Below are 18,892 nucleotides of genomic sequence, written 5' to 3' on the forward strand. Positions count from 1 at the left end.
AAATGATGCTATCTGTGGATTCCACATTATCTGTGGAAGCCATTAAAGAAGCTCTGATTGACCTCCAGAGATACAAAGAAGGTTCTTCATAGTGAACCACACACAGAGGCATACATATATGTATATATTTATAAATTAATTACACAGGTTCACACAGTCAAATAAAAAAAAAACCCAAATCATGTCCACTCTTTTCAAGAAGCTCTAGAAATTCTGCAGGATTTAAAGTAGCAGTACTTGTAAGACTTACTAAAACACACTTTTCATCTCTCTTTTTAAAGCAAGGGTGTCAAACTTATGGTCCACAGGCCAGAACCAGCCTGCCAAAGGATCCAATCAGGCTTGTTGCATAACTTTTCCAAGTGTGAAATTTGCAAAGAAGACATTAATTTTAGGTTGTCATTTTCTTTTGCACCGGTAAGCAAAACGTTCTGAATAAACAATGATGAAAGTGTTATTGTCCATCTGAATCATCATTAGTCTGAATGTGGAAAAACAACCATTTTTCTTAAAGATGTTTCAGTTTGCGCATCATCAGTTTTATAAATAGATCATTAGCAATAACCTGAATGTACTGAAACTGCTCTTCACAAAAAGAAAGGGGAACAATTAGTCAGAAGCTTCAGCGATGCAGGCGGCCCACTTGAGCTGTAAGTCACTTATGAGCAAAGATGAGTCTGATACCCTTGTTCTGAAAATGCAAAAACCACATTTCCTCATTTTCCGTGACGTTTCTGTCAGACTGCGGTTCAGGCCGTTACAGGCGACCAGTTGAGCCCATTGGTTACATAAATGGTCTACATTGTAGACTCTACAACACATAAAGCACCCTGTGTGAAGGGGAAACTAGGTTCTTAAACTTTTTTTTTTTCTTCAAAAACATCAGATTCGAGACCTATTTTTTTACTTTTAGAGGCATCTGTGGGCAGAACTTGTTGCTGTGTAAACATACCCAGTGGAGCATTTTACAAACTAATCTAATCTTTCAGGTATTAGAAGAAAAAAAAAAAAAATCTTTTTCCAAAGGACACTTTTTTTCTGCTAATATGGTGCTACTTTAATTTGTGTTGTCAAATCCATAACCTTCATATTTTCATATAAAAAAAACCAGCAAATTACAGCCAGAAGCTTCTAATTCCTGTCAATTATTTCCAACTAAGTAAAGGATGGAGATGCCGCCCTTTCAAACAAGGCACATTTGAGTGTGAAACTTGAATAAGGCCTTTTTAAACACAAGCTGTGGTTATCATTAAGCTTTAAGGCGAACTGAAAGAAAGTGAAAATGATCCCGCCCAATTGTCGACGCCACCTAAATTTGAATACAGACATAAAAAGGAAGACTTGCACTTTTTTGTTCGTATCAGTTTTAAACAGTGTGAAAAATATCAGCTTTCAACATGATTGCCATCTCCTGCCTCCAAAGAAATAAATATTAAGAAAAGCAGACATTTAGGCTGAAACTATGCTTTTTTTTATGAAAATGCAATGAGTTTAAAATCTGACCATGTCCCCCCAAAAAAAGGGGAGAAAAAGTCAGAGAGAGCAGAGATGACAGTGATGATATATTGCACCAGTGTTTGCAAATTACTCAGAAGAAACACTTCTTTTTAATGAAGATCACATAGTTAATGCAGTAATCTTGACAAGAATTTATGTTCACAGAAAAAGTTCTGTAAAAGACTTCATCAAAGAATTATCTCAGGACAGACGAGGTTTTCCAAAACACAAAATAAACATTTCCAGCTGTTCAGCAAACTCAGTGTGGCCTCATTCAAACACCTTAAGAGGAACCCTTTCTCCAAACGCCTCTTTTAAAGGATATTATTGTTAGATATGAGTAGACCACAAGAGTCAAACAGTGTAGTGAAGATTTCACTCTGACCAGTCAACTAACAATATGACATTAATCACACCTTAAGGGTGAGGATGTGGGGACATTTCTGGGTATTCAAACCTCTGAAATGAAATGACATGAAACATGGAAGGCCTCTGATAAACAGTAATACTGACACATTAGATAAGTACGGTCTCAGTATGTACATGCATTTGGGGGGGGGGGGGGGGGGGGGGGGCATGATCACATTATAGCCCCTATTGCACATTCAGTTGAACATCAAGTTACAACACTGAAATCCAGTCCTTCCCCCCTGATCTGCTCTGGTCTAAGACCACACTGGACCAAAATCACCAGGGGGGTTTCTTTTGTGTGTGTGTTTCTTTGAGCTCAAGTAACAACCACTCCTGCTAGGAAAGAGTTCAAATATTAACTATGCAGGTCTAAATTCCAGCAGATACAACTGTGACGTGAAAGCAGCAGAGATTGTGTCAGTTTCACAGATAAACAACTTGAAATAAAACAGTGGACTCTCATCCAAACCATCAGAAATCAGAAAAACACATTGTTACTTTTATTAATGTTTTTGAAAGGGGAGGGGGATTTTTGGGGGGCTTTGAAAAAGTCTGAGAACGTCTTAACTAAAGCTCATAAAAAAGGTATTCAGATTTTATTTTTTTGGCTCAAACGATTTAATAACTAATAAATTTAGTTGGAAGAGAGGTACTGTGAAAAAAAATGAGCAAATCTGCCTCCATTTTTCTGATTTATGATGCCTTCTTTTACCCGCATTTCTGCTTCTCCCCAACCTCTAAACAACAAAGGTCGAGGGAAAGACGCACGAGACGACGGAAAACCCAAAGCTTCAGACCATTTCTCTCTAGCGTGAGATTTTAAAGGTGTGTGGAAGAACAAAATCACATTGTAGAGTGCTTCTGTCAACTTTCGGACCCCAACCTACGAGTAAGGTATAAAATAATGGAATTTTGTTTAAATAAATACATTCCTTAGCAAGGTTAAAATAAAATAACATAAAATAGAATAAAATGAAATAACTGGGATAAAACACATGACATCTTGAATAAGCTGGACAAACAGCTAATAAAAATTTCCTCCCAGAAAATAATTTCTTTCACAGATTTTCATTTTTTTGGTCTTGCTTTTTTTTTTTCTTCTTTTTTTTTTGCAAAAATGAAAATATAGTTGTTGGTTTTTTTCTCCCCACGTTCTTTGCAAGTATCCATAAAAAAAATTTTTATAGTACCAATGAGTCATCTTTGAAATATATCTACAGCTGTACAATAGCTCTTGCAACAGTTTGACAATAAATCTTGCAAGTAAATTTACGAAAAGAAAAAAAATTTATACATAAAAAAGCTTTTTTACAGATATGAGTTAAAAAGGGTAATAACAAACAATATAAAAAGAAGATAGAAAGACAGCAGCTGCTAATGAGATTCTTGGAGATTTGTCTTCTCTTCGATGGCCTGTTTCACTATTTCAGCCAACTTCAAGCGGTCGACTTTATCGGAGAAGGCTCGTCCTGCAATGAAAATCTGCTGGTTAAGGATCTGGTAACTGGTAACAATAAAATTACACTTCTAAATGAGAGCCATGCTTAGTCTTTTCCCCCTAATCTTATAATAACAGAGACAATTAATCTGGTTTCTGTAGATTTTTGTCAATTTGAATAATTAGGGGTGCAGCGATATTGTTTATACAGTCTTTTCTGATCTTTGCAATAAGCTATTCATTCACCACACATAAGCTCACACCTGAAAAGTGAATGAAAAAAAACATGGATGACTTTAGAGAGAGCAAGCAACACTGACCGTCCCAACTGAGCCCCTGCAGGCCATCCCTCAGCAGCTTACAGTCTCTGTTGAACCTCCAGGCATCATACATCACTTCATTCAGCTTCTCATCCTCGTTCTCTCCTGCACAAAAATTATTATTTTTTTAACTTCAGAAGTTGTTGTTTTTTTCCCCTCTCTGAGAGATGTGCAACATTGTCAACAGAAAAAAAATCACAAGCAGACTCCATATAGACTTTAATGTACACTATCCATGGCCACTTTGTTAGGTACACCTATTCAACTCCTCCTTAATGCAAATATCTAATCAGCCAATCACATGGAAGCAAAAAAATTAGTCACAGGGAAGGAAAGTGATTTCGCACACTAACATCTCTGGCGTTTACAGAGACTAAAAAATGCCTTGTTGATGCTAGACGGACAGCTTTGAGCTGACAGGAAGGCAACGGTAATTCAAATAACCACTCGTTACAACCAAGGTATGCAGAAGAGCATCTCTGAATACACAACATGTCAAATGTTGAAGCAGTTGAGCTACATCAGCAGAAAACCAAACCTGGAGCCAATCACATCAGCTGAGAACAGAAAACAGAGGCTGTAAGTCACACAGGCTCACCAAAATTGAACAATGTAAAGATGTGGGGGATATTTTATTGGCACACTTTAGCTCCCTTAATACCAAGTGAGCATCAGTTTAACACAGCCTACGGCAGTGTTACTGCTCATGATATCCATGATTTTATGGCTACAGTGTACCCATCTTCCAATGGCTGCTTCCAGCAGCTTAATGTCACAAAGCCCCAACTGATTTCTTAAACATGACAATGAGTTCTTTATACTCAGAGGACCTGCACAGTCTCCAGATCTCAGTCCAATAAAGCACCTTTGAGGTGGAACAAGAGATTGCTGCCTGCACATCCATCATGCCAAATCTGCAGCAACTCTTTGATGCCATCATGTCAAAATGCACCAAAATCTCTGAGGAATGTTTCCAGCACCTTGCTGAAGAATTAATGAAGAATTAAAGCAGTTCTGGAGGAAAAAACAAGGTCCAACAAAATACTAGAAAGGTGTACCTAATAAAGTGGTCAGTGAGTGTCTATAACCTTATACAGCCTGATTAGAATTCCAGCAATTATTAGTCATAAATGTTCAAAAATCAGTGAGTTTCTCTGCATTTTCAAGTTACGTTACAACCAATTAAAGGTTTGGAAAAAAAAAAAAAGCTTAGCTGATCATCTGTTCCTCTGTACTTTGGCAGTTCTTATGTTTACTTTTCATCACAGACTGCCAAAATGCTTCTTAGTTGAATTGAAGTGAAAAACAGACACCAAACTCAACAAGCCAGCACAACTTTTCATACTTCTTCATTAAAATGCTAGTTGTATACCGGCGTGGGTTTACTGACCAGCTTGTGGTAGTATACACTGTGCAATGACATCTCGTAATTTTTCCAGTGCTACGTTGGAGTCTTCCCCTCCGTTTTCTGGGTCGTGAATGAAGAAACTGTCACTGGGCTTTGGGCTGCAACATGGACAGAAAAACATATTTCAGAGCAGATCTTTTTTTTTTTCTTTTTCTTTTTTTTTTTTTTTTTTTAAATACAAGGACTTCCAAATAAATAAAAAAAACTTTGGATACACACACACACAAAGAAAACAAAACAAAACAGCAACTATACCCTAGAAGTTTCCGCTTCCTGAGGATTGGGTTGTTGACAGAGTTTAGGGGCTTCAGGCTGACATTCAGATCCTGAATTCTCATGTTGGCCAGCTGCTCTGCGTGGGCCTGCTGAATCCCTGCAACTACCGCCTGGGAAGCAGAAAGAGGACAGTCAAAGCTGGTATCTAAATTTCTGCCTAAGGAGGGCTATACGTCTGTTATATTATAATAATTAAGAATACTCATTTAGCAGTTTCCTCTGCCAGTCAGATCACTGACGCAATGCACTCACCTTATCCATCATCATCTGTGCCGAGGGCAGCACGTTGTCAAGAGCCTCGGTGCAGTTAAGCCAAGGATGAGCCAAGACTCCCTCGATTGTCAGCCTCTCCTCTGGCTTCACCTTCAGCAGCCTGCAGGGAGGAAACAAAGAGGCAACAGAAAATACATGTGGGTCAGAAAAAGAGTGAATGAGTGAGACTAACAGAGGGATGGGACGAATAAACACAAGGGAGACAGAGGAGAAAAGGAAGGCAATATGGGGTAAACAAGATGACAGGAGAGTTAATGAGTCTGCTGAGGGGTGTACTACAAAATATGCTGGACAAAGTCAGGTATTCTTTGCATCAACTGGATTGACAAACCTAAACCATAAATCAGAGATAATGGTTACGACAGTAGGGATTGCAAAGTCTCGTTGTTATTAGGCTCTGTGCCTACTCACAAAAAAAAAAAAAAGGGGGGGGGGGGGGCTTGATGGGGGTCATGTGATTCTTCAGTTTTCTTCAATTATAAAGAAAAGGTCACAAAGGACAATGAAGGACATTTAAAAGAGTTTTCATGGCAAAAAGCAAAACTTGTGCAGAGTGTTATTGGCGTGAATGACTATTTTAATCTAATTTTATTTTGGTCATTTATTTATTTTAGATCATTTGAAGGCTTTTTTTTAGTTTTTATTGTGATAGGAGAGTAGAGAAACAACAGGAAGCTGGAAATAAGATCATATGAAGACAAACCCAGCCCTGTGCCCTCAGAGAGCTAAAGTGGCACCCCGATTTTCCATTTATTTCTCATGTTGGAGCTGCTCATCTGAACTCTGATACATACAAACTTAATATTTAAGAAAAAGGTGACTGAGGTCTGAAATCGTTTCATAATGAAGGACGTGTGATAATCTATTAGGTTATAGAAAAAAATCCTGTAGGTAGACAAAGAATAGAAATAGGAAGAAGACTTACTTGCGTACAATGTCCTTGGCCATCTCAGAGATCTGGCTCCACTCGTCTTCGGGAAAGTCAAAGCTGCCGGTCATAATCTTCTTCCTCATGTCCTTTGGGATGGTGCGACTGTGATGCTTGGAGTAGAACGGAGGGTAGCCACACAGCATTACGTAGATAATCACACCGAGAGACCACAAGTCACAGCTCTGTAGACAGAAAAGAAACCTTTTAAAAAATAATTCACCAGTGAACCAGGCCTGACGCACCTGCAGCAGGAATCCCAGATATGAGTCTTGCCTTGTTATAGGTGTAAGGAGTGGGTGAGGTAGGTATAATTCCAGACTTTTCCTTCTGGTGCCTTCTTTGAGCCTCAAGTACCTGTACAGAAAACAGGGCCAGAATACATCATTAAGATATGATGCATTCAGTCGTTAATGATGTGTCAGCCGTCAGTGGAATGAGAAAGCAAGTGCATCTTTTTTTTTTTAACCTGAGGTGCTACGTAGTAAGGAGTAAACTGAGGGGTCATCAAGTCTCCTTGGTCGATTTTGGCAAAGCCAAAGTCACACAGCTTCACAGGTGCATCCTGCAGAACAGACAGAATCACCGAATGAGAGATACGAATATGTTTTGAGCATAAAAACTTTTTATTAGCAACTTCATGTAAGATATTTTCTCTGGGGCTTCACGGAGTTTCACTTGATGGGATTTCTTAGCTGGAACACCTTTGGGACATTACTGAAATTGCTGCCAGAGCAGAATTGATTTCCAAGTCTGTCACAGCCACTGCAGATTTTCTAATTCTACATTATCTTTGCCAAACTCTGCTAGATATAGTCTGAGAAAAAAAAAAACCCCAAAAAAACCCTTTGATCCACTGTGTTGAAAAGTCTAGCAAAGCTTCTACTCTTTTGCATTTCATTCTGTATTTTGTATAAATAATTAATTAGCTAAAAGTAATTGGCTGTGGCAGCTTTAACGTTACTTCAAAACTGCAGTATTTACATCTGTGTGTGCAACAACGCAGCATCAGGAGCTTACCAGAGAGTTATCTTTGAAGAGAAGGTTCTCTGGCTTCAGGTCACGATGTGCAATATTTAGAGAGTGACAATGCTCCAACGCTTGGCTGATCTACAGGGAGGGAGACATAAAACTGAGACACCATCTATAGATTTATTAAAAACAGCCTAGGGTTGAACTGGTGTGTGCCACTTAATCCAAACAGCAGGTAGTAATGACAAGGCGAGGCTGTGTGACATGTTACTGCAGCTTTAAAGGAAAAGACAGACGATGTCATAAAACACAAGATAAAGGTGGACCACAGTTAGGTCTGTTCACCTACCTGTTTGGTGACCTGACTGGCCATCTTTTCAGTAAAGTGCCTGTGCTGACTGATTCTGTGGAACAGCTCGCCACCCTCCATCATTTCCATAACAATCAGGAGCCTCGCTCTGTGAAGAACGATTGGAGGAAACCGTGAAAACCAGGAGATGGAGATATGTTAAATTCTTTCTTTTATGACAAGAGATTCACTGAATCCTACAAAAACAGACTGAGCGCCTCACCTTGGGCTGGATTCATGGGGGAATTGAACACTGTTGGCATAAACTTCCAGGATTTGCACTATGTTTGGGTGGTTGGCACACATCATATGGAGACGCACCTGGAGAGAAAACAAGCAAAGTGAATTTAGAGTAACTCTCTTAAGTTTAAATTCTCCATGTTTAAGCCAGGTTAAAGTCATTGCAACAGAGAATAGCATCATATCATCAGTACAGTGATGTGCAGTGTCGGCACTTCCCAGGCAAAAAGAGAAATTTAATGTGAGATCAATGACATCTATTAGTATTCAAATGTTTAAACTACATCAAAGCTGACACAGAAATCATTTTATTACACGTTTCCACTGCTTTACTGGTTTTATTAAGCAGATGAGTCAACTAATGCACATTCGTTACCAATGAATGCCAAAAATTGACAAATTCTGCAAATGTAAATGCAAATTAAGCAGCTGCAAATACCAAGAATTCTTCTAAATAATTAGACCATCGGAAATTATACAGTGTCAGACTCAGAAAAAAGCAGATTGCAAGACAGACAAAGACAGTACGCCAACACCAAGTCTGTGTAGCTTGTTTTGACTGCACTGCTTAACTGCTGCATAAGCTGCTTGATCAAAACACGGGGCTGCTAATGACACGGAGAGGCTGCTAAGACAAACTGTTCACTGCAGGGAGACAGCGTTGCAGACAAAGGCGCTCATACAAACAGGCTGAAGTACAAGAGAAGCAAGGAAGAAAAAACAAACAAAACCGGAATTAATACAGACTGATAACAGGCAGGCAGAACAAAGCATGCTGACACAGCCCCAGACAACAAACAGCAGGTATTAATCACAGCCATGACAGTGTTTCCTCTAACCTCATTTCTGGCCTTGGGGCGATCAATAAGGATCTTCAGGGCCAGGCGTTCCTGAGTTGACTTCTTCACACAAACTCTGCAAAAAAAGAAAACAAGTATCGACAAACACCCCACGCACCATGATAGATGTGTCAGATGTGTGCCTGTGCTAACAATCAGGAATTAAATATATCTAAACTCACAGGACTTTTCTAATTTTCTGGTGTTTCTATTAACAATCAGTTGCTCTGCTTGTCACTCATCTGTATTACGTGATCTAATATATTCAGATTAAAACCTAAAAACTGTGCAAACTCTTTAACACGTTATTGACATAACTTTATAGCAAATTGGCTTAATTATTTACAGTTTCACCTGAAAACGATTTAAGCCTTGCCAGCTTTTCACAACATCCTGATAAACACACTAAATCATTAAAAGGCGTCTCTCTTATACCTGCAACCAGCTCCTCTACATGAGGTCACAGGTGAAATCATTAAACCACTATGTCACATAAAACAACCATCCAAGCATTTTACAGCATTCCCATCTACCTACCTGATTAAGAAACAAGATTACAATCAAGTCCAGTCAGATAAAACTGCATTCCCCAAATCCACAACAAATAAAATGCCAGACAGTGTCCAGTGTCCTTTACTTAAACAAAACAGCTGATATCAATGAGGGACAATGTGTAGGCTGACAATGTCTGGACACTTCTTTTTCTTTTAACTTGAGATGCCATTTCACCTTACAAAAAGCTTTAAAGTAGATAAAAAACATAATTCAACAGTATCTACAGTTTCAGATAGGGCTGTTCATATAACGATATATATCGGATGACGATATAAAAACGTCTATGTTTCATTTTACGCTATCATTTGTTCCTTGGTGTCGCAAAATAAACTGTTTACGGTAATACTTTTTCATTATTTTGATGGTCACTGTAGTGGCTGTCGTTAGCAACAACGACGTTAAAACCATCGCGTGTCCGCTTGTTTATGTTCCACATAAACCTTTCACAATAAAGCTCAAGATCCTGTTGAGACTTTACAAAATAAACTGAATCACGTGAAAGAGCAGATTATTTACGGATAAGAAGTAAAAAAAGAGCCGCCAGGTGCTAAAAAATAAACCTTAGACTCAAACGTTAGAACAGGCTTTTCCCCGCAGCACGCCGTGTAATAAATACAAAGAAAACGGCGGCCGTTACAACTTATGTCTAGAAATGTATAGTTTCATGCATCTGTTAAAACACTGGACTCCAGCTACATGACGCGCAGCTGGAAACACTTTCCGCAAGTCGAGCTGCCCGAGATCCACAGAATTTACAGAAAATGTTACATTTTTGTGATTTATATCGGTATCGGGACGATAGAATTCTGATATCGGGATATGAGATTTTGGTCATATTGCACAGACCTAGTTTCAGATATATATTTTGTCTGCAGACAACTAATTATTTGCATGTTATTTAAAATAAATATTCTTCTGTTAATAGACTAATCACTTTAGGACTTATATTTATAATCTGTGGATGTGTAAATACTTTATCTGTAAAGCTTGAATTTATATTTGCATAGGCGCTCTTATTTTATTTAAAAGACTTTAAAGTTGTAAAGGTAGTTTCTGTGTGCTAACGTGGTGTTTTAGACTATTACACTCCTACATACCGCCTGGATATGATCTGATGTTGAATTAAATAAGGCCAAACAGAAGCACAGAGAAGACATCAGCTGACTAGCTGGATTTACTTTATTTTGTAAATATCAAAGTTTGTTGTGGGAATGGTGAATCTGCTCTGCATCTTTGTATGTAGAGTAAACCAAAGGAAAAGTCATCTGTGGATGCATATTTTTCATCGTCACAAGGATAAAATGAAGTAAATAACTCCTGGAAATGGGTTTCCTCAATCCACATTTTGAACTGCACACTCATTAAATATGAAACGTGCAGATACATAATTCATTTTTGGAAGAATCTAATAACTCCCTTTCCCTCTCCTCTAATCTACAGGGGCTCAAATATTCACTTTAAACACTTACTTTGAACTCAGATTACACTATTAAAGTATTACTGGGAGAAACATTCAGCTCTGGCCAAAGTTCACTTCACTAGAAACCAATACCTTCCCAAATGAATGACAGAATTAGTCCGGTGGTGGGGGATACAGTAAAAGACATGAATGTGCTAGCAGACGGAGGCAGGTAAGAAGGAAGTAATAAGAGTTCCGAGCAAAAAACCGAGTTAGAAATATAAAACACGAGGTGAGTAAAAGTTGCTCAAAAAAAATAGCATGAATCATACCAGCATGTTTACATGGTGGCCTGATGAGTCAATTTCACTGTATTCTCATCACTCAAGGCCAAAAATATACACATTGGGTAATAACAGATTGCTCTCGCTTGATCCAGACTAATGATAGCCTCAAAGTGCAGAATGAGCAGAAGAAGTCAGTGGCAGACACTGATATATTACCACTGGCATCTAACTAGAATCAGCAAGACAGACCTGCACTAAAAAGACTGCGTATAGCATAAACAGACTTAAATCTGCTGGCAGAGCTGCTGCCTCTCTGTAAAGTTCAGCAGAAACAGAATGAATCTAAAAGTCATTCCTGTGAACAGATATCCCAGTGAAGCAGGGCAATGCAGCGTTTACTAATTTTTAATATTAAAAGGAGTCATTTATAACAGTGATTGCTACTTATTCATATGCGGTATAAGCTTTCCTGTGATCGATTACTCCCAATTTTACAGTGTGAAGACAATTAGAGGAATATAGAAGGGAAATGGACGACTTAAGCAAACTGCTATGTTTTATAATTGATCCCTTGTGTATCCACCGCTAGACTAAACCCAACAAAGCCAAGGAATTGGAAATAAACTCACTTTCTTCAAGAGGATTACGATTTTAAGCTGTTAGTTTACACAACACATGGGTAGTAATGCTTTTAACAGTGAGTCTGTGAACTGAATCCCAGCGAGTCTGACCATTTGTTGTATTCCACTCGCTTCTCGCACTTCATGTTTCTTGTCCCTCTCAACTGTTCCCATCAATATGGGCGCAACAGGCTTGTGCAACAGGCTTGAAAGAAACCTACCATGCCCACACGCTGCTGTGTATTTTACAGCATGTCTACGCATTTTTAAACTTTCATTCTGCAATGCCAAAAGAACCTGCACAAATGGGCACAAATGCTGAACTCCCAAACTCTGCTTAGGGCCACCGTCCTGTTAAAGGAACTTTCTTTTGGACTGGCTGCCTCTTGCTAACAGATTGTCTTCCAGAGCAGCTGTGTGGAGCTGCTGTGCTCACAGCCAGAGCTGCATGCCTGAAACGACCATATTATCATTGACGCCATAAAGAAGCAAGAGTAGAGACAAAAACATCTGAAACTGAACTGAGTAACTGAGGTTACTTGCACACATACTTACCTCATTATGGCACAATGCCAAGTGTTGGATGGAGTGGTGTAAAGCACACCACTACTGGACTCTGGACAAGTCTAGGTTTGGAGAATGCCAGGAGAACATTACTGACCTGACTGCACTATGCCAGGTGTTAAGTTTGGTGGAAGAAGAATAATGCTATGGGACTATTTTTTCTGGGGTCTACCTGGGCCTCTTAGTTCCATTTTTCGAGTTTTAATGTTTGACTCTGCTATGAAAGAACTTGTCTGCCCTGACACCTTTGGGATAAACTAGAAGCTATAGACCAGCTAATGGACAGCTTGATTGACGTATGCTTGCATATCTCACTTAGAGTGACTTCGCAGGAGAGATGGAGAGGGCTTAGCTTCCCTGCCAATGGAGCTGTCAGGTCAAGATGCCAGGGCAGCATAGCATCATCCTCATTCTCATTATTATCATCTCTGATGATATCCATGATAACATCCTCCTCCTCATCTTCTCCATGCTTCTCTTAGGAGTTGAAGAACTCCAGGTTCTCGTGGGGGGCTAGAGACTGTTACAAAGGGGGTCAGGAAACCCCATGTCCTTGAAGTCATTGCTCTGACGTTGTGGTAGTGGAGCCTGAATGGTCATTCAGAGGTCATTCCCCATAGTGAGATACCTCACTTGGTTTTCAGAGAACTGGGGTTACACCAGTAACCAAAGGATTCTTCAGTGTCTGATCTGATAAATGCTCTTTTAAACGAGTGGGGTGAAAAATTCCCACAGACACATCCCAAAATCTTGCAGGAATCCTTTCCAAAATTGTGGAAGCTATTATAGCCACAAATGGGGACCAACTTCATATTAATGCCTCATATTAATAGAATATGATGTCAGAAAATCGCCTTTAGGTGTAATGTTTAGGTAGCCTAATACTTTTTCTCATATGGTAACAGTAACAGTCTGGTGTGGGCCAGAGGGGCCGATGGCGCGCTATGGCAGCCTGGCTTCTGTCAGTCTGCCCCAGGGCAGCTGTGGCTACAACCGTAGCTTGCCTCCACCAGTGTGTGAATGTGAGAGTGAATGAATAGTGGCATTGTAAAGCGCTTTGGGTGCCTTGAAAAGCGCTATATAAATCCAATCCATTATTATATGGTGTACATGAACATAACAAAATGAAAACATAATGAGTCCAGTTTAACTGACTTCCACTGAGGTTTTGAGGGATACGTGCATTGGGTGGGATTCAAGTCCACCATGCTGCAATTACATAGACTGTGCTTGTGCCAACTGAGCCACCTCCAAAAACAACAGAAATCGTGCCTGTGCCAAACATTTTAAGCTCCCAGCTGCAATGTTCTTACACACGAGTAGTAGGTCCAGTCAGTTAAAGCAAGTGACAAGCACCTGGTCCTTTTATAATTTTTAATGTGTTAACGTGCCAAGGATAAGGTCAGGCTGTGCAACAGCAAATTTAATGCAAGAGAACCGCTAGAAATGCATACAGACGTGTTTGTCTAGTCAATAGCTCAGCTAACAAATAAATCTAAATCAGCTCTGACATCGACTCTGCGGTGTATTCAGAGACTCAGATGTATACATAGATTTAATCATGCACTGCATGGGGACACAACAATCTCTGCCACCCTCTTCAATCAAATCACTTTACTTAAAAATACTCTGAATCACAATAATCTATTTTCAGGATAAACAAAACTACACTGTAACCTCAGTTAACGCTGACTGCGTTCTCACAGTTGTGTTTAACCCAGAAGTGTTAAGAGTTCTCCCTGTGGGATTCTGTAGCACTAATAAATGACAATAACTCATTTCCATAGACGTTAGAAGCACAGGTAAAAGGTGATTTCTCAATCACAAACAGATATCATGATAATGTTTCCTGGTTGTGTAATACTCCTCACACTGGCCATAGTTCAAGAAAAATAATCCCGTTCCACATTTTGGCACCAACAGACTGCAGCAGAAAAGATAAAATGTCAAGAATAAAGAAAAGTCTTTTTAAAAAGACTTACCTGACAGGGCCACTGATGCCAGCTCCCAGTTTCTGTGTCCAGTTTATGTTGTACTCGTCCAAAATAGATGTCTCCTGTTAAAAAGACAAAATAATACCATATAGTATATCAGAACATTGAAGAAAAGGCAGACCACCGTGGTAGACAGGAATGTTACAAAAAGACCTAGGCTTAAGTTTATGAATCATCTGTGCCTTTCACAACAGTCAGCACGGGGTATGTCATGCTTTATGATCATTAGCTCACGAGAAAGAAAAGAAAATACTGTATAAAAAAACTAAACCCCCCCCAAACATTTGATCAATGCCAATACACAGGCAGTGATTATACCAGTACACAGAATATGATGTTTATTATAATACATACTGTATGTTATATTCATAACATATATTCAAAAGACTACTGCAGATACTAGTTACATTATACTAAATGGAAAGAAACACATTAACCCTACTGTGTTAACACTGGGTGGTGTAATAGCTATACATCTATGGGCTCTAGTTTCACAATAGTACCATTCCTTGACAGAAAAAAGATTTAGAAAAAAGACAGCTTGGCTGCTATAACACAAATGCACCTGGAAAATCATGCTGCTACTACTGGTGCCAAAATAAATTATTTAAAGACAAGTTCACCCACACAAGTTCAGTAATCAACTGAAAAAATCAAAATAAAACAAATCAAGTTCTCTTTGACAAACCCCCAAACTTGAGGCCAGAAATTTTTGGCATTAGTCCCTTTTCCTTATAACATAATTTTCTGGGACATGTGAACATTGGCTGATTAAAATATAACTGTTGCAACACTTGACAATGTTTTACTACAGCTTGACAACCAGGAAAGTGCGATTTCGTGTCAAGACACTATTAAAGTAATCCAAAAAAAGATATCCTCTTATTTGGTCGAGGTGGAGTATTCGGCCAAAATCTCCCATAGCTGTTTAATTGGGACTAGACTTGCTGATTGTGAAAGCCATAGCATATGATTCACATGATGTTCACACTCATCAAACCCTATGTTTGATGAATGTGAGGTTTAGTGAATCACTGGTGACTCACTGAACCAAAAGACAGAAGCACTGTCATTCTGGAAAAACACCCCTCCATATGGTTTCACTAAGAGATAAACGCAGTCAACAGAACAACTCTATTGATTTGCAGTGACTTTTCATTCTAAGGGGACCCAAATGATGTCAGCAAACCCCCACAACCTAACAAAGTCAACAGATCTCATCACTTTAAGAGGGAGTCCAGGGTTCTTTAATCACACAACTTGAAGGACGAGTGATCAAAAACTACGCAGATTTGTAATGCTTTAATACTTTTTTTTTCTGGAGCAAGGAAACATGCAAGATTATTTCCCAGCATTTGATTTAATGAGCCAGGAAATTGATAAAACAGAGTCGGGGTTAAGCAAAAAGCTACTCAGCGAACGTGTGCTCCAGTTCTAGAGTACCTCTTGCCCAACCATGAAAGCAGGGGCCAGGGCAACTCCAGATCACATTTTACTGTTGACATAGATGCCAGGCAATGACACACTGAGGGGAGCCAGCCAGGAACAAACCCCAGATCCAGTTTGCAGGGAAGTAAGGCTGGTTAATGATCATGACCATTGTTAAATGGGTTTAAACTAAGAAATGAATATTATGTTTTTTAAAACATGTTCAACATTTCTGCCATGCAAATCACACATAAAACTCATCTGCTGTCAATAAATATGAGTTTATGACTGTCTCATGAAACAAGATAAAACTGCGCTCTTCATGTAGCATGCATTGAGCAACAGCTTTAAAAAGATAATATTTCCATCACTTGAGTGGACCAGTAACCAAGCAGAAGAAGTGTCATTTTAGGTTACCTTGATGAATTTGTCTGCATTGTTATCCTCCGACATGGTTTTGTGCTCCGGACAGATGAAGTCTGCCTCCCCAAACTCAGACTGAACACAGTGGAAACGAAGCGTTTGTGTCTTGTCTGACCTTTATAAAGTACCCCGTGCTTCACCAAGGCTTTCTATACTACTAGTTATAACAGGAAAAGGCCATCGGGGCAAAATGATACTCGGCTACAGAGCAACCAAAGCCGAGTGCCGTTCCTTTGGAAAACTGAAGCCCAGCAGCTGGTACGATTTAACGTTAGATCAGACCAGCTCGGCTCACAACCTCGGGGCCCGACTCGCTCTACCAGTCGTCTCAAATTCACTGTAGTGACCATGTAGAGTGGCAAACTGCGAGCAAGGTGACCAGAAAAGAGAAGTCCAACAGGGACAAGTCCAGCACTTTTGGAGGCGCAGCGAGCAGGGGGGCCTTACAGTGGTATTTTTAGCCAGCGCAGTGAGAGCAGTGCTCTGCTAACGCTGCGGAGACACTGAAGACTGGCCAAGCTGCTGTATGCTGCTACATTTCACGGTGAAAGCAGTCGATTACATAACAAAGACAACAGTGAACGATACGGCGGAACGAAGATACTCTCTGAAAATTAGCGATAGTACACTGGGTGACACCTGGGTTGATCTGACAAGAAGAGCACACCGCGTTCTCAGCAGCAGGACAATCTATTATGTCGTCGAGCCTTCTGACACGCTAGGTAACGAGCTAACCGAGTCGCGTCGGTTTTCCTGCTCCAGTCAAAGCCAGGGATGTTAAAATTCTCAGCAGACCGTGATAACTATCAGAACGCGTATGGAACAGCAACAACACATAGCAGATGACAGGAGTTATCGGAGACTGCATTCAGCGGTGGCCAAAAGATATCCGCATCTCTGGACTGTTTTGCTAATCCCATAGGGGTCTTGCCAGAGGAATACACATAACGCCTGTCCGAACAGAAAGCCTGATCAAAATTATTGACAACATTAATAAATTCGAACAATATGTTAGGCTACACGTTTTAATCTATCACACACCACGTAATTTTCGGCGTATAATACATGTATTTGTTTTTTGTATTTTTGAAACAGCAAATTATTTTTTACAATCAAATACGTTTGAACTGGATACACTGTAATGGGTCCTTATAAGGACCTAGTTTTCAATGCGGACTCAAGTCCCATAAGCAGCATTGCAAACTACCGATTACTTAACAGTGGAAGAAGTTGAACTACTGCAGAACTACCCCTGGCGGAAATATAGTTAAGCTCAACTTAAAAATCTACACATTATAGGAAATTTTATTATATTTAAAAAGTTAAATGCCAGCAAAAAACAAGCAAACAAAAAATCAACCATCACACTTTAATTAATATCAGAATGTGCTAAAATTAATTAATTAAGATGATTTGTTAGACACCTACCTTCCAAAAAAAAAACTATCCCCCCAGGTGGCAGTATTCCATCAGGTAACCCCTAAAAATAAGACTTCCACGACTTCGTTAAAAATGTTTCTTATACAGAGATATTACCTGCACACCCAATGAGCTTTAGCTAAATCCAAGTGTGAAAAAAACTCTCCTTCGCTTTCAAATTTTTATTTATTTAATTAGATTTGATGTACTTTAACATAATATAGACTTTATCAAATAATCGGAAATACCAAGAAAAATAGATACTGTCAAATGAGATAACAGACTCTTCTGTTCATGGCACGGGTACTCACCCACCAACGACTCATTTTGGGGCAGGATAATACAATTCACTAAACAATTGTAATAAATAACAATAAATGTAACAATAAATGATTTGGGGGAGGGAGCATTTGGTATGATTGTCTTTATTCTTTAACACAGCCTGACACAAACTTTACACAAACTTTATTGTAATTTCTTTAAGTAGTCTTCAAGAATAGTTCTTCGGGCTTCTTGAAACACAGTCAAAGCTCTTCTTTGGATGTTGGCTGCCTTTTGTTCTGTTTTTTTTTTCAAGATGATCCCTCACTGCTTCAATAATATTGACACCTGAGGATCCATCAATGCTTTAACTGCATTGGAAATGTGTTTGGGATCACTGTGGTACTTTTCTGGATTCATAATTCCATGAATTTCCATAAGATCCCAAACATCACTGAAATGCGGAAATGCAGTCTCAAACCATAACAGAGCCTCAAGCGTGTTTTACAGATGGCTGTAGATACTCACTGTTGTACCTTTCTCCTGACCTCCTCTGTACATATTCGTGACAATTTGAACCAAAAATGTCAAATTTACACTAATCATTCCATCAGACCTGTTGCCACTTAGTTTACATCTAGTTCTTGATACATGAGTCCTTTCTCCCTGTTTCTCTTCTTGACAGGCACCCTTTAACTGAGACCATTTCTGGTGAGGGCTCAGCAGACCAAATGCATCTCTGAAGGACCAGATAAATCTCAGGTGTTCTGTGTCAGATCTTTGCTGCATTTCCCCCCATATTTCTCAAGGACATGATTTTCAGATACTGTTCATCAGCTGCAAACAGTTCTTTAAGCCGGTTGCTTTTTCTGTTGTCCTTCCCCTGTCCAGTTTCCTCAATATGCACACCATACTGAGATTTGCCACATTTCCAGCTTATCTGTCTTTGGTAATCACCTTCTTTGGCATTTTTCGGAGATTCAACAAAAGA

At 39.3% G+C, this 18,892-nt stretch overlaps 1 protein-coding gene across 1 annotated transcript; it reads right to left on the bottom strand.

The window, feature by feature from the left end:
• Positions 1-115: 115 nt before the first annotated feature.
• mapkapk5 (MAPK activated protein kinase 5) lies at positions 116-17,145 on the bottom strand. Its single transcript, XM_085294834.1, has 14 exons — positions 16,216-17,145; positions 14,359-14,432; positions 8,952-9,027; positions 8,096-8,193; positions 7,873-7,981; positions 7,572-7,661; positions 7,021-7,116; positions 6,828-6,908; positions 6,549-6,736; positions 5,603-5,723; positions 5,330-5,460; positions 5,057-5,172; positions 3,667-3,771; positions 116-3,377 (listed from the first exon to the last, which is right to left on the bottom strand). Exons 1-14 carry the CDS (start codon positions 16,249-16,251, stop codon positions 3,283-3,285), a joined length of 1,416 nt encoding a protein of 471 aa, XP_085150960.1. The 5' UTR covers positions 16,252-17,145; the 3' UTR covers positions 116-3,282.
• Positions 17,146-18,892: the final 1,747 nt, after the last annotated feature.

Source organism: Mchenga conophoros, linkage group LG12 (genome assembly GCF_057382185.1).
Source record: "Mchenga conophoros isolate Kocher_MC1m ecotype Shallow Benthic linkage group LG12, M_conophoros_male_GT1.1, whole genome shotgun sequence".
Classification (NCBI taxonomy): domain Eukaryota; kingdom Metazoa; phylum Chordata; class Actinopteri; order Cichliformes; family Cichlidae; genus Mchenga; species Mchenga conophoros.

What these genes read in the sequence shown, in the direction of transcription:
- mapkapk5 (XM_085294834.1), bottom strand. Translation starts at nt 16,251, where the DNA reads ATGTCGGAGGATAACAATGCAGACAAATTCATCAAG. An exon ending in CCCCATGAATCCAGCCCAAG is followed by an intron (nt 7,982 to 8,095) that starts GTGAGGCGCTCA and finishes CGTTCTTCACAG; the next exon opens with AGCGAGGCTCCTGATTGTTA. An exon ending in AGGAAGCGGAAACTTCTAGG is followed by an intron (nt 5,173 to 5,329) that starts GTATAGTTGCTG and finishes TCCATGTTGCAG; the next exon opens with CCCAAAGCCCAGTGACAGTT.